The 24601-nt window shown below is 51.9% G+C and overlaps 11 protein-coding genes across 11 annotated transcripts; 6 read left to right on the top strand and 5 right to left on the bottom strand.

Annotated features, from left to right (window-relative positions):
- Positions 1 to 511: 511 nt before the first annotated feature.
- SEPMUDRAFT_148694 (histone-fold-containing protein) lies at positions 512 to 2657 on the bottom strand. Its single transcript, XM_016905088.1, has one exon. The coding sequence runs from the start codon at positions 2364 to 2366 to the stop codon at positions 1359 to 1361; it is 1008 nt and encodes a 335-aa protein (XP_016761494.1). The 5' UTR covers positions 2367 to 2657; the 3' UTR covers positions 512 to 1358.
- Positions 2658 to 3752: 1095 nt separating this feature from the next.
- On the bottom strand, positions 3753 to 6099 carry SEPMUDRAFT_148693 (glycosyltransferase family 2 protein). The gene is made up of 4 exons (XM_016905087.1): positions 5786 to 6099; positions 4971 to 5726; positions 4108 to 4887; positions 3753 to 4013 (listed from the first exon to the last, which is right to left on the bottom strand). Exons 1-3 carry the CDS (start codon positions 5903 to 5905, stop codon positions 4543 to 4545), a joined length of 1221 nt encoding a protein of 406 aa, XP_016761492.1. The 5' UTR covers positions 5906 to 6099; the 3' UTR covers positions 3753 to 4013; positions 4108 to 4542.
- Positions 3854 to 4220, top strand: SEPMUDRAFT_116417 (uncharacterized protein; the record flags this gene model as incomplete). The annotated part of the gene is made up of 2 exons (XM_016901253.1): positions 3854 to 4013; positions 4108 to 4220. The coding sequence occupies 2 exons, from the start codon at positions 3854 to 3856 to the stop codon at positions 4218 to 4220; spliced, it is 273 nt and encodes a 90-aa protein (XP_016761493.1).
- A 603-nt stretch (positions 6100 to 6702) lies between the features above and the next one.
- Positions 6703 to 7648, bottom strand: SEPMUDRAFT_107391 (uncharacterized protein; the record flags this gene model as incomplete). The annotated part of the gene is made up of 4 exons (XM_016900681.1): positions 6703 to 6902; positions 6968 to 7057; positions 7172 to 7321; positions 7390 to 7648. The coding sequence occupies 4 exons, from the start codon at positions 7646 to 7648 to the stop codon at positions 6703 to 6705; spliced, it is 699 nt and encodes a 232-aa protein (XP_016761491.1).
- Positions 7649 to 8364: 716 nt separating this feature from the next.
- On the bottom strand, positions 8365 to 10848 carry SEPMUDRAFT_148692 (kinase-like protein). The gene has a single exon (XM_016905086.1). It carries the CDS (start codon positions 10723 to 10725, stop codon positions 8632 to 8634), a length of 2094 nt encoding a protein of 697 aa, XP_016761490.1. The 5' UTR covers positions 10726 to 10848; the 3' UTR covers positions 8365 to 8631.
- Positions 10849 to 12287: 1439 nt separating this feature from the next.
- SEPMUDRAFT_116414 (uncharacterized protein) lies at positions 12288 to 13178 on the top strand (the record flags this gene model as incomplete). Its single annotated transcript, XM_016901252.1, has 1 exon — positions 12288 to 13178. One exon carries the CDS (start codon positions 12288 to 12290, stop codon positions 13176 to 13178), a length of 891 nt encoding a protein of 296 aa, XP_016761489.1.
- Positions 13179 to 13908: 730 nt separating this feature from the next.
- On the top strand, positions 13909 to 16645 carry SEPMUDRAFT_64234 (MFS general substrate transporter; the record flags this gene model as incomplete). Its single annotated transcript, XM_016909672.1, has 8 exons — positions 13909 to 14702; positions 14786 to 14811; positions 14879 to 14951; positions 15058 to 15147; positions 15255 to 15327; positions 15391 to 15469; positions 15581 to 15681; positions 15747 to 16645. The coding sequence occupies exons 1-8, from the start codon at positions 14442 to 14444 to the stop codon at positions 16643 to 16645; spliced, it is 1602 nt and encodes a 533-aa protein (XP_016761488.1). The 5' UTR covers positions 13909 to 14441.
- Positions 16646 to 17323: 678 nt separating this feature from the next.
- Positions 17324 to 19947, bottom strand: SEPMUDRAFT_125176 (Nitroreductase). The gene is made up of 5 exons (XM_016901959.1): positions 19306 to 19947; positions 18245 to 19192; positions 18087 to 18193; positions 17851 to 18037; positions 17324 to 17801 (listed from the first exon to the last, which is right to left on the bottom strand). Exons 1-2 carry the CDS (start codon positions 19891 to 19893, stop codon positions 18863 to 18865), a joined length of 918 nt encoding a protein of 305 aa, XP_016761486.1. The 5' UTR covers positions 19894 to 19947; the 3' UTR covers positions 17324 to 17801; positions 17851 to 18037; positions 18087 to 18193; positions 18245 to 18862.
- On the top strand, positions 17450 to 18543 carry SEPMUDRAFT_140808 (uncharacterized protein; the record flags this gene model as incomplete). The annotated part of the gene is made up of 4 exons (XM_016902944.1): positions 17450 to 17801; positions 17851 to 18037; positions 18087 to 18193; positions 18245 to 18543. 4 exons carry the CDS (start codon positions 17450 to 17452, stop codon positions 18541 to 18543), a joined length of 945 nt encoding a protein of 314 aa, XP_016761487.1.
- Positions 19948 to 20381: 434 nt separating the features above from the next.
- Positions 20382 to 21182, top strand: SEPMUDRAFT_43458 (uncharacterized protein; the record flags this gene model as incomplete). Its single annotated transcript, XM_016908896.1, has 2 exons — positions 20382 to 20838; positions 20899 to 21182. 2 exons carry the CDS (start codon positions 20382 to 20384, stop codon positions 21180 to 21182), a joined length of 741 nt encoding a protein of 246 aa, XP_016761485.1.
- Positions 20407 to 24087, top strand: SEPMUDRAFT_148691 (CAT1 catalase). Its single transcript, XM_016905085.1, has one exon. It carries the CDS (start codon positions 22197 to 22199, stop codon positions 23928 to 23930), a length of 1734 nt encoding a protein of 577 aa, XP_016761484.1. The 5' UTR covers positions 20407 to 22196; the 3' UTR covers positions 23931 to 24087.
- Positions 24088 to 24601: the final 514 nt, after the last annotated feature.

The raw sequence follows: 24601 nt of genomic DNA, 5'->3' as shown, positions 1-24601 counted from the left end.
CCATCAATCCCATCAATCCCATCAATCCCATCAATCCCATCAATCCCATCAATCCCATCAATCCCATCAATCCCATCAATCCCATCAATCCCATCAATCCCATCAATCCCATCAATCCCATCAATCCCATCAATCCCATCAATCCCATCAATCCCATCAATCCCATCAATCCCATCAATCCCATCAATCTAACCAATCAGCATAATATAGAAGTAAAAGAAGTAAAAGAAGAAGAAAATTGAACAAAAGTTCCATGATGAAGATGCAATGAGCCCAGCCCTCTTTCTTTCTTTCTCTCTTTCTATCTAGCTATCCATCTATCATCCATCAATCAAGAGTGTCTCGGCAAGACTACTACTACCTGCAACTAACTACATATAGGTAGGTAGGTGGTATGACGAACGAGAACTGTGAAGCTGGCTGGCTGCACCCCTGGCAACCAACGTGCATGATTGACGAATCGGGGGGGGGGAGCGCTGCGTGGGCAGTAGTGTGAAGAATTTATTGTTGGGGGGATTGGTCCATCCCGGGGGACGAGTCTCGCCGAGTGGTCTCAAGGACATGTATCGACTGACAATCTGGCAGCAGGTAGAGTGTCGACCAGTGGGAAGAGCAATGACAGAGAGGTGGTGGGGACGGGCGAGAGGAGGATCGAACAGACTCCACACTATAAAGGAGTGAGGCATGGTCACGCGAGCCATACTATGAACATGATAGGACCTAATTCTTGCCAGCGAGATACTCATCAGTATCGCCCCTCACATGAGCTGTGCCGCTACGCTCCTCGATACAGAACTGCTGCGCACAACCACCCGGCAGCAGCGAGGTATTCTCCATGGGCTTACACTTGCAGTGCACACGACCTCGAGAACGTGGGACCCCACTATTCGAACGGAGACTCAACCGTGTGTCACATCTCGAGCGATCGTGACAATTGCAGCAGGTTTCCATCGCGGCATCATCAATGCGGAAGCAGTCTCAACCATCTGGCAGGCCCGGTCATGATGTCGTTCGTCATACTTGTGGTGATGGTGGTGGTGGTGCTAGCTCAGCAATGCGACCCATCCCAGTCTCTCATCCTCGCATGCATCCGTTCCTCGTCACCTGCATTCGTTTCTCGTCCTCAGGTGCATCAATCTCTCATCTTCGACTCAGCAAAGCAGGAAATGCTCTCTGTGACGAAGCCGCCCAGCGCATGCTTCTGGCGACTGCCATCTTTTGGTAGACATCTGCCGCAGCTACGGCACTGCGCCTTGACATGGGTAGAGCCGAGTCCCCCTTTGACACCAATAGCAGCAGTCGCGCTACCCAGTAGGATACATCATCGGTCGGCACCTCTGCCGACATGCACGTATCTTTCAGAAGTCATCGCCCGAGTCCTTGCGCTTTTTCCCCTTTCTCTTGGGCTTGGCATCCTCTGAATCACTGGCAGCCTCTTTCTTGGCTTTCACGGGCGCATCGGGCACCTTTGAAGTCAGCTCTTCCAAAAAGTCCAGCTGCTCGTCCGCTTGTATTGCTCTTTTCAAGTGCTGAGCCAGGACCCGGCGCGGCCCTTTTGTTGTTCCATTTGCAGCTTCGGGCCCCCTCGCTTCGTGTGCAGCGGCGGAGATGAGCTTAATCATGAACAGCTCCAATGCTCGGCTGACGACGGTGGGCGTCACCTGGGCGACTTTGCCAATGTCCTCGTCTGCTTGCATAATGCGCTTGATGCGTGCCACGGGGAAGGATGTCTTGAGCTGGCAGCCCAATGTGGGGTCGCCGTTGACCTCTTTCTTGATGGTGCCTTCGCACTTGATGGGTGCAGGAGCGAGTATGGGCTCGAATTGGCCATTCTGGAATTGGTCGGGCAGCTCCTGTTTGACACGTCTGGATTTCTTGGGCGCAGGCGCATCGGGCATGAATTCGTCATCGTCGTCGTTCGGCTCTGCATAGTTGACTTGCTTTCGGCGCGTCGAGGGTGGCATTGGGGGTGCTGGCTGGTATTGCGGATGATGGTAGGGCGGCGATGTCTGTGGAGCAGAAGTGACTGGTGGATGGTAGTTGGAGAAGTCGTTTGCAGGGTGGCCCACGAGGAGTTGATGTTGTTGTTGGTGTTGGTGGTGGAGATTGTGGAGGAGATTGTGGTGGTACTGTTGTTGTTGTTGTTGGTGGTGGTGGTGTTGTTGCTGATACTGCTGCTGTTGTTGTTGTTGTTGATGTGGGAGTTGGAAGTGTTGTTGATGATGATGCGAAAAGGACGTCGAGGGTGGAATAACGGGAATTTCCCCGACACCTGCATGGAGCTGTGGACTGGTCGGCAGATAGCCGCCGCCGGACGGCTCTGCGATCAGGCCTGCCAGGTCAGGTGACTGCGGCCGGTAAGCCATGGTGACGGTGTTTGTCGAAGGAAGGGAATCCACAATCCGCGCGTCCACTCGACACGCGTCACGCTCAGCCCAGCCGATATTCTCGCGACGCGTTCGTGTTGTAGGTAGCGGTAAGTCCTAAGGTAGGGTAAGTAGGTCTCGTTGTTGTGATGGTTTGCAAACAGCAACCATTCGCGTGCCAATGCCAGCCGCGTGCAGGTGGGTGGGTAAGGTAGGTGGAAGTGGATACCTCAGGTGGGGCCGAGGCGCGGCGAGTGGGATGCAAAGCGCGGCGGGCGGGATGAGAGCAACGCGTAGGCCCAAATGGAAAAAAGAGCCCAACAGCGCACGGAGCGGGGGAGGGTTTTAATATTCTCGACATCTGCCCTGTGCCCCCTTCGCGCCAGGCCCCACTGCGGGACATCCGTGCGTGTCGCTAGTCTACTTCCCGATTAGCGGCCACGCATAAGATGAGCACTTCTGCCTTTTTTTTTTCTTTCTTCCCACACAACCTGGACGACTGGACTCCTGAACACTGTTTCCCCCCAAGCTTGAGGTGGCCTTGTTCTTTCCTTGTAGACTGTCAGCACTTTCCCACCACTTGATGCCCGCTTGCCCACGGGTGTGAAGTCGTTGCTAAAATAACAACATTTCGGAACAACACTTGATCCGTCGTCACACACTCTCTCTCGTGCTTCCGACGTGTCCGTACTGATCCGAGGCTGTCTTGTACAATCATCACCCACGCCACGCCATTGTGAGACGACGAGAGAGAGAGATGGACAGTAAGAGAGCAAGAAAGTCAAACTTCACTCACGCCCGTTGGTACCTTAGGAGGTAGGAACATCTGGCCACATCGAGATGCCTTCAGGTCTCGTGTCATCATCCACGGCGAGCTCTCCTGGAACATCAGCGACAAGAAGCGTTGATCAACCAACTTTCCACTTGCAAACGTGTCCCCATTGTACGCCTATTAAGCATCAGACAGGGAGATGATGCTCGTTTTGATGAACGGGCACTTCCAGTCCCACAGAACAGGAACAGAGGTATATGTATAGTATAATACCTGAGCCTTGGGTTGTTGGTGTTTGTAACTGGAAGGCACTTTTTAGACTTTTCCATATCACATGGCAACAACCAGATCTTGAGTCTTGACAGCTCACCCATCCACCTGCACCATCTATTGACTACAAATCTAAACTACCTCCTACATGTAGGAGGTACCTCCTAACACTGGAGGTATCAACCTAGGTAGGAGGTACAGGTAAGGTAACGTTGCACAAGAAGAGCGTCATCCGTCACTTATGACGTAGAACCGTGTGGGCAGCAGATCATCAAACTACATGTACATGTAAGGTACATGTAGGTATATACATATATATGCCAACCTCAATAAACCTGAACTACCTACCTTACCTACCTTATTGACACAAGCACCTCGAGCACTCACTCCTTCTCCAACCAAAACAAAACAGAAGCACAACCAACCAACCAACAACAAAAAAACCATGCCTATCGGACAATCCAGTACCAACAACACCACCTCTGGAGCCGAAGGAGCCGCCAAAGGTCTAACCTCCACCCTCGGAAATCTCACCGGAGGAGTCGTCAAAACTGCCGGAGGAGCTGTCGGAAGTGTCGGACAAGGTCTCGGTGAGACGATTAATAGTGAGTTTATCTTCTAACACCCCCAAGAAAATAAAAAGAAATAAAATACAAAAAGAGAGAAAAAAAGTCAATGCTAATCTAAAAGGTACTGTAGATACAACTGGTACCAAAGCAGTAGGAAATGGACTTCAAGGTCTGACGGGTGGAGTGAAAGATGGTGCGGATGCTTTGGGAAAGGGAGCGGAGAATGCGGGACAGTGGAAATAGGTAAATAATGTAAATACATGACCTGTCTGTACCTTGGGCAGCACTTGAAACTTGGAAAAGAGAAACTTGGAAAAGAGAAACTTGAAAAAGAGAAAGTTGAGAAAGTTGATACGAGAATGGAAAGTTGTTCTTTTTTTTCCTTTTGGAGAGGCAAAACACGGAAAAGTTTCTGGTTGTTTTGTCGGGTAGGCTGATAATACCCATTGTACCTACCTTACCTTAGGAGGTAGGTAGCTTAGGTACATGTAGGTACTCTCCCATCTTATGGACTCGTAATGACCTCGAAAAAGCAAATGGGGTCAAATGGCATGCATTCTTTTTTCTAATCTCTCCTGTAAATGCCAGCGCCCCACGCAAATCTCAACAGTGCTAATCCAATCGCCATGCCGATACTGTCTTTAATCACATTCAACTTGGACCCCACCACTTCCTTCCACCCAATCGCCACCTCCACCATGGGAATATCAGCGCTTTCGGCCAGCATGAGCATCTCCACATCGAAGATCCAGCCCTCGGAGTGCATATATGGGACAATATAAGGCAGCGCAGGCCGCGAGAAGAGCTTGAAGCCACACTGCGTATCTCTAATCTGCGCCACTTTGGGTGTGGTGAGGAGCCAGATACCAAGATGGAATGCGCGCATGAGGAGGTTGCGAAGTGCCGATCGCTGTGAATTACAGAGTCAGTACGGAGGCCCGGTTCGATACGTAGCCGAAGAAGGAAACGAAACAAAAAAAAACACAGTCTCACCTTCACTACTGCTTCTGTCCCTACCATGTGTGCTCGCGAGCCCACACCGACAGCTCTCCCATTCTTATCCTTTGCCTTCTCGCAAGCACTGACCAACTTTCCAAGATCCGTGAACCTGCTCGCTCCGTCTGCATCTGCAAATACGACATATGTCCCTCTGGCATGTCTCATGCCATGCGTCACAGCTCCTCCTTTGCCCCGATTCTCCTCCAGGCTCACCACCCGGATGGTCCCCGGTCGTATGTTTGTCGGTGTCCCGGTTCCTGACCAGGGCCCTTTGTACGTAGGAGGTGTTGCCAGTTGATGCGTCCTCGCGAAGTTGAGCGCAACATTCACAGTCTTATCCGTACTCCCATCAGAAACTAATATAATCTCCCAACCTCTCCTCGGATCGCCTTGCTGTCCGCTCGCTTGTAGCTTTCCATCACTACTGCTCTTACTCGGAGTTCCGTGGTGGCCGTACTGTTCTTCCAAGTAGCCTACCGCTTCTTCGAGCATCCCATTCAAGCGATGCATCTCATTGTAGGCAGGTATCACGAGCGTCATAAAGACTTCTGCATCGGAAATCTGGAAAGCTTCCTCGCGCGCGATGAGGCCGTTGCGAGCCATTTCTTTGACAGCCATGTGGTTATCGTACCAGCAGGGCAGAGGTTGCGGGGGAGAGATTTGTCCTTCGGCCGTCATGGTGATATATTGCTTCTCGGATTTGGTCGGAGGGCGCGGCGAGGGAGCGAAGAGCCAGACGAGTGCATAGAACTGGAGAAATATCGTGAGCCATGGTGAGCGTGCAGGATGGACAGTATGATGATGATTACCCAGATGATCAGTCCGGCCAGCATCGTAGCCCCAATAGCCATATACCACACCGTCGGCGACCTCTCCATCGCATCCATGCCCTCCCACATCTCCGGTGGTATGGAGTCGGCCGCGTCCATGCTGGGTGGTCGATGGGTAGGACTACCTTCTATGTGGTCTCCCTTAGGCGAAGTCGATACTGGCACGTGTCAAAATGGGCCCGTTGGTGTGTGAAGAGGCTCTGTCCATCATTATTAGAACGACTCCCGACCAGCACCGGCAGCGTTAGTGTCATCAGAGGCCTTGCGCCGTCTCCTCAGGATGCCTGGTGGTGGGTGGGTTTCTTGGGATTATGCCGGAGCTGACAGCTGTACTGAGCGCGGAGAGCTTGCGCTTTGCTTTGCGCGACCAGGATCCATCGTCATAACAGCCTTTCTTGGGTACTTTCTCCGTCCTTTTCTCACTTCCACAACGATTGCTTGTTTTGCACCGACACATCACTACGAGAAGTATCACGCATCTCGCTGGCCTCTGGAGCTGAACAATGGGCTCCAAGACAGCGAGATGGAGATGGCCTGGTGCAGTGGCAGCATGACCCATGGAACGCAGCAATAATACGGTACACGCCACGATTGCCCTCACCTATAAGGTACGGTAGATGTAAGAAACTATTCGGGACAGCAAGGGGCGGTTACCAGCTCTGAGAGCCCCAGTCATCACCTTGGAATATAACTAGGTGTACACATATAGAGGGCTGAACAAGGACTTGCATAGAACTGGACTTCTCAAAAGTATTACATACATTCCAGGTTAAGGGCGATCTCGTTACATCCAATTCATCACTCGTTAATTCATGCCTCCAGGTATATGGACCACTCCCATTCTGTTTCCAAATTCCAGATCAATCCGCCAAAGAAGAAGGCTGGAGGTCGATGCATTACCATCTCATCCATGCTTGCAACCCGGTTGAGCGAAACACCGATAGCATGGTCCATCCACTCCCACATATGCTTTGTAGCATTCCGAATTGATGAACCCCGGAGCTGGGACATTGCCCTTGTTGTAGTTCAAAAACGCGATTCCACAATGCCGAACCACTGAAACGCAAGTGGGGAGACATTCTGGACAAGCAAAAACCTGCGTCAATAGAGTGTAGATGGCAAGTAGGTAAGGTCAAAGGGGAGAAGATAACGAACACTTACTGAAGAAGAAGAGATATGATCCACAGTTTAGACAACCGAGATTATATGCCTGTTCATGATTGCCTCGAACGTCTGCGGCAGTGATCCAACCTGATATTTGACAGACAGAGAGAGTGAGAGAGACAGAGTTAGGCCCATGACAAAAAGACCCTTTTTGTTTCTTTGGAAGCAACAGAAAAATCTCCTCTTAGGTTATGTACTTACCATTATCAAACCCAACATGTAACACCCGAACATATGCTCTCACATGATCATCACATTCATCATCGACTTGCTGCTGCTGTTCTTCAGACTCCTGGAGCTGAGAACCCACATCATCTAAGATATAACGCTTCCAAGTAAGCCTAACCGGACCTATATTCTCCACCCAACGCAGATATAAAAAAAAACAAGAAAGGATAAAACAAAGAAAAAATACTAACCACCACCATTCCCATCCCCAGACCGAATCCGTTGCTCAATCGCATCAGCATGATTTTGTACAACAGGAGCACATCGCCTATCTTGAATCCGATTAACAGGAGGAGAAGTCTGAGCGAGATTCTCAATCTGATTGGGATCTGCCAGTGCCAGGTCCTGTGTATCGAGTTGGGCAGCAGCGAAGGGCTGTTGTCTTCTCGCGAAGAGGAGGAGGAGGACCTGTAGTATGGTAGCGCTGAAGATGAAGGATCGCATCATCATCGTAGGTAGATAGCCGGCTGGGTCGGTGGGGACAAGACGGTTATTTACAACAGGACCTGAGGGAGGTAAGAGGTGAGGTAAGGTAAGGTGGTGGCGTGGCAGTGTGATGATGATGATGGATCGGGGTAAATGTAGCCAGCAGTGCAGTAAAAGAAACAATGGGTGTAAATGAGATAGATAGCTAATGAACCTAGGGTAAAGATTGCCTACCTTAACTAATTATAGAGTATTGCTGGTTGGCTGGCTGACGGTCTGGCTGTTTATAGTGAGGTCTAGTCGAACGTGCAGAAAGAGCTGTTTGCTCGTAATGTGTTGCCCGAGGGTGGTGATGCATCATGCCACTATATACTCACCCAGTCCTTGTCCGCAAACGATACCTATCGCCGCCACAAAGGCGAATCATCATTCATGAAGATAGTTCTCTTCCGAGTCATCATCGGCGTAGAGGAGAGCAAGCAAGCAAGCAAGCAAGCAGGTCCAATCCTAGCGTCTCGTCAGAGATAATAACAGTTCGCCAAGGGTCATCATTCCCGGTGCAGGGATGAAGACCTGGAGAAACTGTACATATTTTAAGCTTCTGTTTGACACCGATCACGAAGAGGTCCAGACCACGATCCGGGGAAGGTAGCAGGCTAGCAGCTGATACGCATTGCTAGACCACCTCATGTTGTTTTCCCGTTTCCCCGTCATGCTCTCGAGACTCGAGGTGAGCTGTAGCTGAAGGTATCAATTACTGTAAACGACACAACCAATGCATGCCACAACGTGTGTTGGTTGATCTCTAAGCTCATCAAGTATACATTCCTAATATCCAAATCTCCAGCTTGCAGACCTCATCCGTGGTATCTCAGACACGCAGCCGCTGTGCCTCTCACGAATGCCTGCACTTCTGACCCGATCCCATATCCTGTCGACCTATGCATCTTGCGTCGTCCACAAATCCAAGCAAAGTCGTGTCTCATCACAATGAAAGATTTTTTCCCTCACAGATTCTCCTCGTCCTCTGGCCTCATCTGCAGACCTCCGGTAACTTGGATTCCCCTTTGTACCCATTCTAGCTTCTCCACGTCCTCTAACGACTTGCGGCCCATGCGCACTTTCTTTAGCAGAGCCTCAACAACCAGGTTCGCGCCTTCCAGGTCTTTGCCACGCGTTGCATCCCAATCGCCGTCTTCGTCCCCAAATCGACACCAGATCCAGTCACAGCGTGCTATGCGATGAGTATTCCGGCTGCGGTCCGGCTTTCCAGGAGGTGCGTCAAAGGGTAGGCGGCCTTCCAGAAGTGCGTAAAGCAGCACTCCAAGCGCCCAGCCATCGGTCAGACGCCCATCGTAGGGCTGCCCAAGCAGAATTTCGGGCGCAGCGTAATCTTCACTGCCGCATCGGGTGCTCAGTAGCGGCGACTCTGGCGGCTGAGGTATGCGCCTGCTCAGTCCCAGGTCAGTCAGCGTCACAAGCGGCGCAGGATGCGTTAGCGGGTTCTCCACGGGTTCAATATCGGCAGGTGGTAGGTTGACGAGCACGTTCTCCAGCTTGATATCTCTGTGCACGATCCAATTCTCATGCAAATACCGGACGGCGCTAACCAGCTCCGCGAACATCCTCTGTATCAGGCGCGGTGTCAGTAGCGCGCGTTGTTCATTGGCGAAATCAAAGAGGTCTCCCCCTGGACAATAGTTAATCACCAGTAATGCGCGGGTTGGCTGGTATTCGCAAGCCTTGAGATGGACCAGCGAAGGGTGAGAGACGATCTTCAGCATTTCCACTTCGCGTTTTAAGCTTGTTTCGATTCGTTCTTCATCGGCGCCACCTGCAGGCCCGTGCTCGACTATCTTGACAGCTACCAGCTTGGCGGGATCGAGATGGTCCTCTATTTCAGGAGTCGGGTGAGCTGGAATCTTTTCCCGTGTGGCTAACATGACGGTAGAGAACGTCCCTGTGCCGAGCGCGCGGAGCTGTCTGAATTTCCGTCTCTTGTTGTGTATGCCGCAATGTATCTCTAGGTATTCCGATACGGTACCGTCTTCGAGATGTGGTCGTTCCTCTTCCGCGTCATCACTTTCAGTGATGCTTGCGTTGCTGGGTGGAGGCGTCGGAAGCGGTTTGCCAGACGTGGCAGGAGCAGGGGTCAGGCCTCGTTGCTCCGCCAAATATGCCTCGCGATGAATGTGATATTCTCCGGTCTCCAGGCCGGATACCTCACCCTCCCCCACAGTCACATGCCGCGGCCGTGTGTTGTGTAGCGCTTCTGGCTTGAATTCCGAAAGACTTCGGTTTCTGTTGTGACTGTCCGTTCTCAGCTGCTCCTGGCCAGTCGCCATCGCCGCATTGGCCACTGCGGCTTCTTGCATGAGACTCCCATATCCTTTCTTCTTTTTTGACGGTGACTCGGGCGATATAGGAGGCAAATATGATCTATTGCTGGGCATGCCATCGGTCAGTGATCCTTCTCTTGATCGGCTAGCAATGCTAGCCTGTCTCTTCGGCCACACCAGAGGCATCTCGGTTCCCGGTAGCGGTAGTGGTGACGGTAGAGGAGTCAGGTCGGTCATTGCTGCAGTGAGATACGGAGAGGGCAGTGCCGAGATTGACCCTGGAGAGTAGGAGGAGGCCAGACTAGTGGTCGACATGTTGGATCGCAGCGAAGAACTTATGGTAGGCAGACTGGACGGCGAGGTGAGATTGAGTTTGAGCGCGGCCTCGGGCTCGTACTGAATAGTGGGGGTGTCCATGTCGCTCCACGCGTCTGCTCCAGCAGTTGCGGATGTTTCGAGTCTGTTGGTCCTCAGCGATAGAGCGGAGGACATGCGCTGGTGGTGGTGATGATGTTGCGCGCTCGAATGCGGAGCAATTGTCGTGTCTAGAGGAGGAAGCACAGAGGCATTTGCGGCATGTGCTGCCTGGTTATGGTTTTCAGTGGAGGCTGATCCTGGAGCGGCAACTTTGCTGCTGGTGTTACCGCTGCTCATGCTGCTGCTGCCGCTGCTGCTGTAATAATGCTGCCGTGGCTGATTAGCGGGCGAGGAGTTGGCGTTGGCGTTAGCATCGTCGAGTCCGCGAGTGGGAAGTGAAGCCATGGTTGAGCGACCACATGGGTAGACGCTCCTGGGGGGAGCCTCACTGCTTCAGGTGAGGATACCTTTGGACTGTGGTCCTGTGCTCGACCCGCGTCCGCCTGTCAGCAGCCGCAGAGAGCCAGGGAGGGCTGTTATTGGCGGTAGGGAGGAGGAAGAGAGTGGAAGACGACGTTACTGACTTTGGAGCGGCGGGAGCGGGAGCGGAGCCTAGGGGAGCTCACGGCCAGGATGTGACTATGTGACTAGTGTGCAATTCCATGTGCATTGGTGCTGTGTGGTGCCAGGCTGCTGGGACGGCCCCGAGAAAAGATGTGCTGATGCTCGATAGGGGCAAGCGTGATCTGCCGCGGTCTCACGACACGTCCTGGACCCGTCTCTCGACAATATATTGTTGAATGTGGGAGTATAATAATGTGCCAAGGATGCATGGCACTGCGGCACTAGGAGGTACCTATTGTCCTGTTCACTTGTTCGGTGGCAAATCTCAGCTTGGTGGCGAATGTGCCGGCACCTGCGCAGTAAAGGAACAACAAGGTGCTGCGGAAGACCGCGGAGAGCCAGCAACAAAGAATCCAGCATCTGAGATCTACTCACTTGCATCAGCAGACCTGCATGCATCCATCCGTATGAGGTAGGGGTGACTCCTGTCGGGTCCGAGCTTGTTGCATCGTATATATTGGAAGCGAGAAATGCGTAGATGTATCGTCCCGGGAAATCGTTCGCCACCTGATGCTATTCGACGCAGCGTTGATGTGGGCTGTGGTCTTCTGGTAAAGTTCATACAGGAATTTCATCGACTCCCATCGCGGGTTGCTTGCAGTGGGGAGCTGCTCGTTGACGTCGTGATGGAGGAATAGAAGAGCATATACTGCTGCAGAAGTCGCAAATGCGGCCACCCCTTTCCGTTGGTCTCCGAAGGAGATCATGTCACAAAGGAGAGCAAACGGCGACAAACAACAGTCACAGGCCTCCCGCGCCGAAAGAAACACAATTTACGCACACGGAGCTGCGCTACATTCAAGTAGTAGTCCATCATCAGCAGTAATAGCATAGCTAGGTACATGAATGATCGCAGCACAGGCATCCAGAAGTGAAGACGGTATGTGAGGGCCTTGTGTTTGACTGTCCGGACTATCTAATCCCTATATACTGACCAAGTGCCTTCACAGTGTTCATGTCCATAGATGGCGTCAACTAGGTTGTCTACTGAACCTCCATCCTGTGGAGCGAGCGCATATCTGAGCTTGAGCGGTCCCCACACCACCCGAATGGCTAACCACTGCGCAATTTACCAACTACAACATTATAATACATTGATGTTCAATGCTCCGGCTGATAATCAAGTCCATTCACTTAGTATTAACGTGATTGACTCACTTACGACTTAATTCACTTACAGGCAACCTGAGTAATTGTTAATTCAAAAATCGACTCAATTCACTTACAGTCAATTTGATCTACAGCAAACATCGCCAAACTCCTCACTATCATCGAACCCAGCAGTGGAGACCCCGAAGAACACCGCAGGCCAGAGCTCGTCGTCAAGCACACTCCTACCGAAAATGCCGCAAACACTCCAAGAAAAGATCGTCAGTCGTATGGAGCAGGAGAACTTTGCTCGTCGACAGAACCGTCGTGCCAAATTCGGGGCGGAGATGACGGCACTCCAGGTTTATTTTCAAACTGAGCAGGACAAGCTCCACGTTCAGTACGTAGCTCAAGCAGAAAAGGTGGACCAAGATTATCACGCGGACATGATCACAATTTGGACAGCCCAGCAGAAATGCGTGGAAGAGATCAAGGAAGAGTTTTCCCGAGATCCTGACGCAGCCCACGCGAAATACGGGCCGAAACCAGCGGAGCCACCAGCGGCGAACACGCGCACGCAGTATCTGCGCGTGCATGGTGCTGTTCACCCAACACCAGCATTGCCAACAAACACTGTGGAGGGCAACAGGGTACAGCCACACGTCCCCTTCGGAGGCGTTCCATCTCAGGATGCTCGTGGCAACAAGCGATCAGCCTCGGTGTGGGTGACTCCCTCGCCGCGTCCCATTCTACCAAACCCACCAGGACGTCTGCCACTGTCTGCGCCACAGACTCGATCTCCCGCTGGCCAGCCTCAGCAAGAGCCCGTCGGTAGTGGCGGTCCAGTGGACATCCCGCTTGCCGCGACGTCAGGAGGCGCGCTCCTGGAACAGACGCCGACCAGACCCGGCGGTAGCAAGCGACGCAAGATGACAAGTGAAGGCGAACTTTGCGAAGATGGAGAGGATGGAGAAGATGGAGAAGACGGAGAAGATGGAGAAGATGGAGAAGATGGAGAAGATGGAGAAGACAGAGAACACAGAGAAGACTTGGACAAGGTAAGCTCGAACGGGTCGAGAGATGTCAGACCACGACTTGGTCCAGAACACCTTGTTGACTTGACTTCGGAGGGTTCGTGCTCATAATCATCGGTGGAAACGATGGACATGCTGTGAGCTCGTGGCGAGGCGAAGCGAGCCCGCGCCTAGGAGGTAAGGAGTGTGTACTTAGCTGTAGACAAGCAGATATCCGAGCCATTGCTGCTGCTGCTTCACACGTACGTACCTAAGTATAGGCCCTAATACCTGAGAAACCTTGGACGCAGCCTGTAGAAATAATGCGAGAGCAGAAGGTATTTGTGTGTGAGGTGTGACTTATCAACCCTTCACTTCTACAAGCAAGTCTCACGTCTGTAGGCTACTGTCGTTTGAGCCATACCAGATATCTCCAATCCACTACCTCCAGGACATTGTAGGGAAATCAGACATAGTCCGCATAGCCAAGATGAGAGTAGAGAGCGTGCTCGAAGGTTCTTAACTCATGAGTACATGTATGTTCGGTACGGTATGCAATCTATATGTCTGGTATGTAGAAGTGCCACATCGTCCCCGGCTAGCAGTTGCCGGTGGAAAAGCATACCAAGACATATGCCAAGCGCGCTAGTGCAGATCCCTGGACATCTCCAGCATTTGAGAAGTGAGGGGAGCCTCGAATATTTTTTCTTGGTAGCAAAACATCCGTAGATCTTCATCCCAACAACAACAACGACCAACGACAACATATATCGTTGCGTATCTTGATACAGCGACACCGCCAAAAAGGAAAAAAAAAGACTTCACACTACACGCACTATGATCAGCCCGAGCTCGGTTATCGATGACGACGGATCACGCACGATATCAAGAAATAAAGTCCAGTAGCACGTAAGAAGACATTACTCGCAGCAGGCCGGCGGAAGGTTGCGGTGCAACTATCACAGCGTTGAACCCTGCATCCCACTGAAGGGGTGGTACACAACACACAAAGTATAACACCGATCTTCCGTTGCAAATGTCTTTCCAAGTTGCGGTCTGTCGGGCGGTCCGAGTCTGTCATTTGCTGCCTCCGTACGTTGGAAGAAAAGCTTACGGGGATCTTTTTTCACAAGATGCGAATGATAGCATTCAAAGCAACTTTAAAGCCTTCTCCCCTGATCAGGCTTTCCATGCTTGATTTCAAACTTGGCGCGTGTGAAGAAAAAGAAGAAGCAGTAGAAGAAGCAGTAGAAGCACAAGAAGACACTTGGGATCCCAGGACAAGTGTGGTATTACTTTTATTAGTTAAACCTGCGCTGTTTGCTCTTTTCGGATTCTCTTTTCTTTCTTCCTGGTGCACTCCTTCAACATTGCCACCATATCAATCCACAAATCATGTCGCTTCATCATAGTCGAAGCATCGGAAAGATGGAGAAAGAAGATGTCTCCGCGATCGATTACAAGGAATCTTCCTCTCCTCATCCTACAGAGACGCAAGATCTACCGACTCCTAGAGCCATCAAAGGCTTGTCAGACGGCCAAGTACGATGGCTCAGCGAAGTCAGTCCCAAGGAAGCCGATCGCATCTATCACAAAGTCGACAAGCGACTGGTGCCGATGCTGGCGTTGCTCTACTTGATTGCACATCTCGACAGGGTGAGTAGTGAGAGGGAGAGCCATGTCTCTTATGTTTTCCTTCAAGCAAAGCGAGCAATCACACTAATCTTCATTGTCTGTAGGCAAACATCGGCAACGCGAAAATCGAGTAAGCTACCTCTTACCTTGGTACATGTATGTATGTATGCAAAGCCGCTAATACTCTCTTGAAATAGAGGTCTCGAAAAAAGTCTGGGAATGACGGGCAGTGACTACAATGTCGCATTGGTCATCTTCTTCATCCCATATGTACGTCGAGCTGCACTTTATTCCACCTACCTATCTAGCACTGATGGACTGGAGATGAGAATTCATCTCTTGCAACACAACAAGACAAAACTAATCAGCAAAACAGATTCTTTGCGAAGTGCCCAGCAACATTCTACTCGCCAAGTTCAAACGTCCGAGCGTGTATATTGGTATACTGGTAATATGCTGGGGTATTGTAAGTTGATAATTTGTTTTCCCTTTGTCTTCCTCCTCTGGAGGCCATATTCACTCCACTTCACTTCTAGTTGCTGACTCTTCTCTCTTTCTCGTGCGTGCGCGCAGATTATGACATTATCAGGTGTAACGAAATCCTTCGCCGGACTACTCGCATCACGATTCTTCATCGGAGTCTTTGGTAAGTGGTACCTATGTATGTACATGACCTTCGGTACTTCCCACTGACCTCTTAAACAACCAGAATCCGGATTTTTCCCTGGTGCAATGTGGCTGGTGAGCGAATGGTATCCTCCACGAAAGACACAAACTCGCATGGCCATGTACGTTGCCTCTTCTTTTCTTTTCCTTTCCTTCCCCAGGCGAGATGGGTGGGAATATGGCTTTGTGGATGTTGTCACCCCCCTATTGCCCCCTTACTGATCGCAAAGCAGGTTTTATCTCGCATCAGCAGCTTCGGGGGCGTTCAGTGGTCTCCTCGCCGCAGGTATCGCCCAAATGAATGGCATCGGGGGTTACGAGGGGTGGAGATGGAGTAAGTGTCGTCGTCGTACAGAGAGACAGAGAAAGCAAATATCTGACTAATCTCTCAATAAACAGTATTCATCCTCGAAGGACTATTCTCCGTCCTCGTCGGAATCTCATGCTTCTTTCTCCTCCCCAACTCCCCAGCCAGCTCCAAATGGCTCAACGCGGATGAGATCAAATTCCTCCAACTCAGCCACATCGCCTTTCGTGGCGTGAAGGCCGTCGACACCGATTCCAACGGGGAGAAGAAACCCAAGAAAATGATCAACTGGCCGATCTTGAAACAAGTTCTGACAGACTGGCAACTCTACCTCCAAAGCATCGTCTTCTGGGCCAACACTGTCCCCAGCTACGGGTTGAAATTCACCATGCCTACCATTATCCGCAACATGGGCTTCAAAAGCACTGAAGCACAGCTTCTCACTGCACCTCCATATGCGTTTGGAGCGATTGCTTCAGTGACTGCAGCTCTCCTCGCCGACAGGCTCTACTGGAGAATGCCATTTATTGTCGGCAGTCTGACAATAGTGGTGGTGGCATTTTCGGTCCTGTTTTCCTTTGCGGCAGAAATCAAGACGCATGTCGCCCTCTGCTATACCATGGTCTGTCTCGTGTGTGTGGGACTCTATCCGATCATTCCCGGCAATAACTCTTGGACGGTGAATAATCTGGCTGGGGCGGAGAAGAGATCGGCGGGCATCGCATTCATGATTGCGGTCGGGAATACAGGTGGCATTGCTGGGAGCTTTATTTATCTCGAACGGGAGAGTCCACGGTATCCCACAGGTTTCGGCAGTTCATTGGGCTTCGCTGCCGCGGGAATCGTGGCTGCGCTCGTGTTGGAGGCGCTGTATTGGCAACACAACAAGCGATATGAACATTTGACGGAGGAAGAGGCCATTGCACAGTATGGAGAGAAGGAATTGGAGCTGATGGGAAACAAGAGCCCTCTGTTCAAGTATTCGCTCTGAGTGGAGCTGGTCTCCAGGCAGCTCGGCATTTGAGTATGGACGGCCTTCAGTTGATATCAATGCTATCAATCCCAATATCAGCTTCAATACCATGATTCAACACACTGCTGATTTCGCTCGGCGTAGCGTAGCGGGGAGCGAGAAGCGAAAAGCGTGACGCAGGTGAGTGAATTGTGGCACACTGTGGCTCGGAGTGGACACTGAGCCCGCAGATGATTAGGACAATGAAGATAATGAAGATGTTGAAGATGATGATAATAATAATGATGATGAAGACGATAATGATGAAGACGATAATGATGAAGACGATAATGATGAAGACGATAATGATGAAGATGAAGATGAAGATGAAGATGAAGATGAAGATGAAGATGAAGATGAAGATGAAGATGAAGATGAAGATGATGAATATGAATATAAATATAAATCAGGTATGAGCAAGATGAAGTTGAAGATGCTGATATCAGGTGACCAAGGCAGATGGAGTGGTACTGTAAAAGAACCTGGAAAGAACAGAGCAAGGTTCGCGTCACCGTCAATTTCCGTCGCGTCGTCGCGTCGTCGTTTCCGTCTGGCTACCTGTCCCGGTCCCGCCCCCGGTCCATCGATGAATTGATGATTGATCACATTTTACTTCCGTTTCGACCTTCACTTCACCATGTCCCCACGCTCCCTTTGATTTGCGCTTCTTTCACGCTGGCAACACTCCTTTCCTCTTCCGCTTGAGCAGCACGCAACCGGTCTCATCTCCGAATCCGCCAGACGCTTCGCATTCTCCTCCCTCGAACCCAGCCACCAACCATCATGTTCCTCGACGACATCCCAGAGCTCCACGCCCATGTTTGGGTAGACGAGGAGCAGCTTGCTGAGTATGACGACGAAGACACGTTCCCCAGCAAGACGAAGAAGTCGAAATACATCGAAGCGGTGGCAGGATCGACCTTCTCCGTGAGAGTCACTACGAGCCTGGCTATGGCGCGCGATCCCAGGGATTGTCTGGCTGTCCACGTATACCTGGACGGAAAGCATGTTCAAGGCAGGATCATTCGTACTGGCGATCGGCACGCCTATCAGACAGTCAAACTCATTGGGCCCGAGACAACTACTAAGCAGGGTACCACTGTCCAAAAAATGCAATTTGCGCAGCTTCGGACCAGTGAGTGTTGTGCCGCCTATAGCATCCAATTGACGCTGATTATCTCTAGCTGATGCTCCTGTCGGGACTCAGATAGCCGAAGACCTCAAGCAACTCGGCGATGTAAAGATTGCATGCTGGTGGGTCCGCCATGCTGGGTTATCGCGGGACGGGCACAACTCCAAGTTCAAATCCGCAATCGACTCGGGTGTCCCCGAGAAGTGCTTGAAAGGCCGTGCGATATCTACTTATGCTACGTGAGCCTTCGTCCCTGGCAATGGTGATGCTCGAGCTAACCACGAGCAGGTTAGGGCCTGCAGAGCACGTCCATGAACCGGTCAAGTACTGGGAAACCACTCGCCCTTACGGCGAAGACCCCATCGCCGTTTTCATCTTCAAATACCGGTCGCGCAGTAAGGTGTATCTTCAAATTATTTACAACCTCATGGCTGACTTCCATACAGGAGATCTTCAAATCGAAGGCGTGATTCCACGCAGCCCTTCCCCTGTCCCACTGGAGGAACGAGATCCGGATGATCTTTCTCCAGAAGAAGCACGAGAGCTCGTTCGACGACATCGACAACGCGAGCAAGAGCGGATCAAGATCAAAAAAGAAGCCCAAGAGAAGCGAGCACGCTCTGATGCCTTCGACGGCGACAGCGATGTTGAGGAGCTCTCCGTCACCGGCGAAGGCTCCGCGAGGAAGCGCCATCGCACGTCGACTGACTCTGGCGTCGAGATAGTCGACCTCACAGAAGACTAGACGCCTTGGCTTGCGCTGCGATTCTGCTTTTCATGTTTGAATTTTGCAAGTATAAGATACCCAGGAGTGCTTTCATTCCGCGGCATGTGCATGGGCTCTTTGGAGATGAAGAGAGAAAGCCCGAAGACATCGGGAGCAGTGGTCTGTGTTGCGCAGCAGCTCAGTGTCAGTTGGTAGAGTGATGTGGGCATTACCGGAGAGCATCAGTAGGATAAACTTTACAAGCTGCTGAGTTCACCTTTGGTGTATGCATGTCATCAATACAGCTCTATTGGTCTAGGTAATCGTCGTTTATCCTGTGGTTTCTGCATCCCATCACTTAAAAGCCGTGGAAGAACAGCCTCTTCTCAATAGGCTCCTCGCTTCTTGCTGCCAGACCTTCTCTCGCACCTTCCGCAGGAGTACCAAAAACCAACTGGGCCTTCAGAGACCAATCCAGCGGAATATTAAATGCCTCGGCGGCTTTTTGATCGGGCAATGGGTTGTAGTGCTGCAGGTTGCAGCCCAGTCCTTCAGCTTCCAGGGCCGTCCACAGCTCGTACTGGTGCATAGCAGTCGTGTGCTCGGACCATTGAGGGAACTTGTCGGCGTAGATGGCGTATTTGGACTGCAGAGCCTTGATGGGCTCGGGGTCTTCGTAGAAAAGGATCTATTTTGGGAGAAAAACAAAAGAGAGAGGTGGTTAGTAAAATGAGTATATACTAGGTAGACCATTGGTGATATGGTAATAGAGACTCGGGTAAAAATTATGTGACAGCTTACAGTTCCGTAGGCATTCTGGAAACCTTTGAGCCTGCTTGCGGTGTGCTCCCATTGTTCGCTTGGGACAACTGCCTTCAGGATGTTCTCGACAATGCCCCAGAATTCATCGTGCTTCTCTTTGACCAGTACGACGAGACGAGCAGATTGCGAGTTGAAGCTCGACGGCACATCCTTAATGGCTTGTGTGGCAATCTCCTTGATCCTGTCGTCGGAGATGGTGGACTGCTTGGTGAGTTGGTAGATGGTCCGGCGGTGCTTGACGGCCTCGCTGAAGGTGAGCTTGCTGGCCATGGTTGCTGTGGAGGTGGTGCTGCTGTATTGTCTTGAAGAGGAAGGTGGAGGAGTGTACTGGATAGAAGAAGGTGATGATGGGACGGCGGCAGCGGAAGAGGAAGCCTTTTGTACGCGAGAAGCGAAGCTGATGGTATTAGTCTGCGAGAAGAACGATACTGGCGCAAGCCTGGTGAGGAGTGGGGCAGCACGATGCATTGCGTCTTCGCCGTGCGGATCGAGAATCAATAGATACGCTATGAGCCCGGCCAGCAGCGCGAGCACGGCGCCAAGGGATTTGGCAGCGCGATCCCGCATGCTTCCTGTGATTTATGATGCCATCGTCTTCGAACATGGCCACAAACGACGCGAGGTTCAAGTGTTTGGTGGTGGAGCTCTGCCAAATGCTGACATGATCCACCTTTTGCTGTTATTCAGCACAAGCGGGCTGTAATCCGCACTGGCCCTAACCATAAATAGAGTACCGGATCGGCCCTGGCCAGTGGCTTCGCGCGAATTCGGAGGTCTTGGCGCAACTTGATACACGACCTTTGACGACTTAGAGCTCAGATCTCAGCTACATGAGGTGTATTCAGGTAATTCTATATATCGTGTTGTTGGTACCTCCTTCCTCTTGGGTATATAATCAGCTGGGTGGTGATAGATCAGCGTAGACCCCAGGGTCACGTGTCCCACGCGGCCCGCAGCCGGTCAACTGAAAGTTGACCTTCAAGTCTTTCAGTTTGTACCTGTAGGTACCTGTAGTTATCAACACCATAGCCTGCACTTCACCAGACATCGACCAGATGGCCGACCCGTTCGAAGTGCGCATGCGCTTCACATCTCAACTCCAACACCTCTCCGCGTCGTCCTCGTCGGCCACCAAAGCGGCCAACTACGCGTTGCGACACAGCGAATACGCCGACGATCTGCACTCGTGCATCCTCGAACAGCTCGAGCGTAACAACATGAACCTTCGCGCCAACATCATGTACTTCCTCCCGGCTCTGTGCGATGCCGCGAAACATGGACTGGCGAATGGCGGGCTTGCAACAGAGGCAGGCGTGTATGTGAGAATGGTGGAGCGGGACATACTCCGTATCATTGACCTCGTGGCACCCGACGATGGCAGCGGCGCGGCCAATGTGAAAGTGGTGAGGAAGGTACTGCAGGCGCTGATGGGCAGAGGCGTCCTCCAGAGTCAAACCGTGCGCGAGCTTGAAGAGATGATGCAAGGGAGGGACAACCTTCCAGGCGCATCCAGTCCGGTTCATGAGAGCCAGCAGTCTCTACATCAGCATATGCCGCAAGGCCAGGCGCCAGTCAGGAGCACGCCTCAGAGCACGGCACATCCTAGTTTTGGGCACCATGGAGTACGACTAGACAAGAGGCAGATTGAGCAGCGGATAGAGGAAGATCGAGAGCGGCATAAGAGGGCGCGAGAGAATATATGGGCGGTGCCGCAGCAGCGAGGCGGTGATATGGCGACAGACAAGGAGTTTGAGAATGTATGGGACAGCGGGAGCGATGTGGACAGCGATGACTATCGAATGGCTGAGGAAGAGGCGGACGAAAGGAGGAGGCATTTGGAGTACGACGATTATTGAACATGAAGCGGCATCGTGTCGTGACTACTACGAAAGCTCAGCTCTCTTACTGGATGCACTTTAGCGAGGCGCTGGACGTTGCTGGGACTGCACAAGGCTGGAGTCGCTGCGGTATGCGTTTATTTTGCTATATGAAGCTATTTTGGTAGCGCCGCTACTCTCTGCCTGGACGCCACGTCGGAGGCCTTGACCTTCTTTTACGTGTACATGGACATCCACACCCATTGATGCACTGATGATAGAGAAATACCACTCGTGGTCTGCGCAGTCATCTGATCTCTGCCACGCTGGATCGCGAGATTAAGGTGGGTTGACGTGAAGCGCAGATCTTTGGAACCTTCATGTCTCTATGTCGATCTTCTGGCTGCACCGCAACGGGACTCGGAATAGACGAGCTAATATGCTGTGCGGAACGCGGAGCGCGGGGACATATCACAATATGGATGTATAGCGGCTGTGTGGTGAGAGATGGCGTTGCGGGTGAAGCCTACTCGCAAGAGAAGAGAGAGAGAGAGGAAGTGGAATCGATGCCTCGCTCTGACTGGTCAATCATCGACGGACCTCGCTCCTTTGCGATCGATCTCGTGGTGGCGAGCTCGCTACCGTCTAACTGCATTGGCTATAGCGTGGCGAGATGTGTGATGCCAACATGACGTTTCCGGACAACGCGTGTCAGACACGTCCGTGAGAAGTGGAAGTGTCAGGTACGGCAGATACCCGTGACATGTACTGGAGATGCATCTCACGCAATGAGCCAATGGGGGAAATATCATCACCGATGGCGTGTCTGGTTTGAGCCAGTCATGACCGCTACAGTAAGCCGACCAGCGTCATTCATCGATGGCCTCCGCCGCAGCGCAGCATTACAAAAGCAAGCCAACCGAGCTGCTGCTTATCGCCACCCACATCTTTATCGCTTACCGAGTCCCCTTGTTGTGCGTGCACAGGACAGGCAGATTGACGTAACGACACACGGGAACATATATCACCCACAAGCCACCCTCCCCTTCCAACATGCTCGCAACTTCACTTCACGACACCAACATGGCTCCATCAGCAACCAACGGAGGCCCCGACGGCCGTCTCACTGGTGATATCCACCGCGACTACAACGATGACCGCAACGCTTCATCAGAGGATACCCTGTACTGCACGAGCAATGGCGTACCCATTGCACACCCATACGAAACCCAGCGGGTCGGCGAGAACGGGCCCCTTCTTCTGCAAGACTTCCACTTGATCGACCTGCTGTCCCACTTTGACCGCGAGCGCATTCCTGAGCGCGTGGTGCATGCCAAGGGCGGCGGTGCTCATGGCTACTATCAGACTACCGACCCTATGGAGGACCTTTGTGAGGCGGATCTGTTCAAGGCCGGCAAGAAGTGCCCCGTCACGGTCCGCTTTTCCACCGTCGGAGGCGAGTCCGGATCACACGACTGTGCTCGTGACCCCAGAGGATTCTCTGTAAAGTTCCGTACTGAGGAAGGCAACTGGGACATGGTGGCAAACAACACCCCAGTTTTCTTCCTGCGCGACCCTGCCAAGTTCCCACACTTTATTCACACCCAGAAGCGTGATCCTTCGACCCACTTGACACATGCCGACGACTCGACCATGTTTTGGGATTATTTGTCCCAAAACCCCGAGTCCATCCACCAAGTTATGATCCTTATGGGCGATCGAGGTATCCCAGATGGGTGGCGGAAGATGCACGGTTATGCTGGACATACCCTCAAGCTCGTCAACAAGAAGGGCGATTGGGTGTATGGTCAAATGCACATGAAGAGCAAGCAAGGCACCGGCTTCATCACACAAGCCGATTCTGCCAACTACTCTCCGGACTACGCGCAGAAGGATTTATACGATGCTATCGAAAAGGGCGATTACCCCGGTTGGGATGTTTGCTGGCAGACGATGACTCCCAAGCAGGCCGAGGACCTGTGGGAGAACGAGAAGATTAACATTTTCGATCTGACCCACGTGTGGCCACATGACAAGTTCCCGCTCCGCAAGGTCGGCGAGTTTCATCTGAATGAAAACGTCAAGAACTACTTTGCAGAGATTGAGCAGATTGCATTCAACCCAGCACACTTGCCTCCTGGAATCGAGCCGAGTGCCGACCCGGTATTGCAATCCCGCCTGTTCTCATACCCAGACACACACCGTCACCGCATTGGCGTCAACTACCAGCAACTACCGGTCAACGCGCCGCGCGTCCCATACAGGATCGCCAATTTCCAGCGCGACGGTAACATGGCATTCTACAATCAAGGTGCACGACCGGCCTACTTGAGCTCCATTCAGCCAGTGGCGTTCCGTGAGCGTACCGTTGATCTCGACAAGACCCATGGTCACTTCACAGGCAATGCAGTCACTTTCCTCTCGGAGATCCGACCAGAGGATTTCAACGCGCCTCGTGCACTTTGGCAGAAGGTCTTTGACGAGGATGCCAAGGCCCGCTTTGTCGAGAACGTCTCTGGCCACATGGGAAATTGCCACAAGGAAGAGATCATCAAGCGCCAGCTTGCAATTTTCCGCGAAGTGTCGCCCGATCTTGCCGAGCGCCTCGAGAAGGCAACTGGTGTCAAGGGTTATGAGGGTATTGCTGGTCTCACTTTCAACGGCACACACAACGGTATGGCGAACTCATCGAAGAACAGAGCTGCCAATGGCATGTCGGACAAGACCGTGTCCCTTGCAAACAATGGCGGTCCCACAGCCGGTACTCACCAGAAGATTACCGCTTAGATATGTGTCTGTATCTCTCGGGGAGTGTGTGTTTGTTATGACTTGATGAGATTATGAGCGATTTTCATGTAACTTATTCGTTTTGAAAACAGCATTTTGTATGTACATACCAAAAATGGATCTCAATTCCAGAATCTTTACAACTGAACAGTCTTAACTTTTATTATGTTTTTCTTTCCTTTCCTTCCAGGTTTCCGTTTTCCTTCTTTTTTCTGAACATTCCCCCTCGCGTGTCTTACGCGACTCCACTAAGGTAACTCGGCGCGTCGCGTAGGGACAAAGTGCCAAGCTTCCATTTCTGCTTCCATCCTCATCCCCATCCTCATCCTCCTCGGGAGAACATCCCATCCCGCCTCATACCAACCGGAACACTTCACCTTCATACCACCACGCCCGATAGGAAGACTCGGCGTGGGAGTGCATCCTGAAGGTAGTGAGGCCATGCTGTCAACTGCATCACTCGAACACGAGCCAATGTGCATCCAGCTGGCTAAATATGACTGACCTGTACGCGTGACATATCAAGCGACGTCCAGCATCAAGACCGGTCTGCGTTCCAATATTAGCCGTAGGTATGGAAATTTGTGCAGTCGGCACAGATCTGTTGTCGAGGCTTGGATTCCTGGTCAGACCCTACAACCGTACAGGCATATGGAGATTTCCGACCGCCA

The sequence above is a fragment of the Sphaerulina musiva genome (assembly GCF_000320565.1).
Source record: "Sphaerulina musiva SO2202 unplaced genomic scaffold SEPMUscaffold_4, whole genome shotgun sequence".
Classification (NCBI taxonomy): Eukaryota; Fungi; Ascomycota; class Dothideomycetes; order Mycosphaerellales; family Mycosphaerellaceae; genus Sphaerulina; species Sphaerulina musiva.
The sequence above is the reverse complement of the archived record's forward strand: the minus strand, read 5'-3'. Positions and strand labels throughout refer to the sequence as shown.

What these genes read in the sequence shown, in the direction of transcription:
- SEPMUDRAFT_148694 (XM_016905088.1), bottom strand. Translation starts at nt 2,366, where the DNA reads ATGGCTTACCGGCCGCAGTCACCTGACCTGGCAGGCCTGATCGCAGAG.
- SEPMUDRAFT_148693 (XM_016905087.1), bottom strand. Translation starts at nt 5,905, where the DNA reads ATGGACGCGGCCGACTCCATACCACCGGAGATGTGGGAGGGCATGGAT. An exon ending in TGGCCGGACTGATCATCTGG is followed by an intron (nt 5,727 to 5,785) that starts GTAATCATCATC and finishes ATATTTCTCCAG; the next exon opens with TTCTATGCACTCGTCTGGCT. An exon ending in GGACAGAAGCAGTAGTGAAG is followed by an intron (nt 4,888 to 4,970) that starts GTGAGACTGTGT and finishes TGTAATTCACAG; the next exon opens with CGATCGGCACTTCGCAACCT.
- SEPMUDRAFT_148692 (XM_016905086.1), bottom strand. Translation starts at nt 10,725, where the DNA reads ATGGCTTCACTTCCCACTCGCGGACTCGACGATGCTAACGCCAACGCC.
- SEPMUDRAFT_125176 (XM_016901959.1), bottom strand. Translation starts at nt 19,893, where the DNA reads ATGCGGGATCGCGCTGCCAAATCCCTTGGCGCCGTGCTCGCGCTGCTG. An exon ending in TCCAGAATGCCTACGGAACT is followed by an intron (nt 19,193 to 19,305) that starts GTAAGCTGTCAC and finishes CTCCCAAAATAG; the next exon opens with ATCCTTTTCTACGAAGACCC.
- SEPMUDRAFT_148691 (XM_016905085.1), top strand. Translation starts at nt 22,197, where the DNA reads ATGCTCGCAACTTCACTTCACGACACCAACATGGCTCCATCAGCAACC.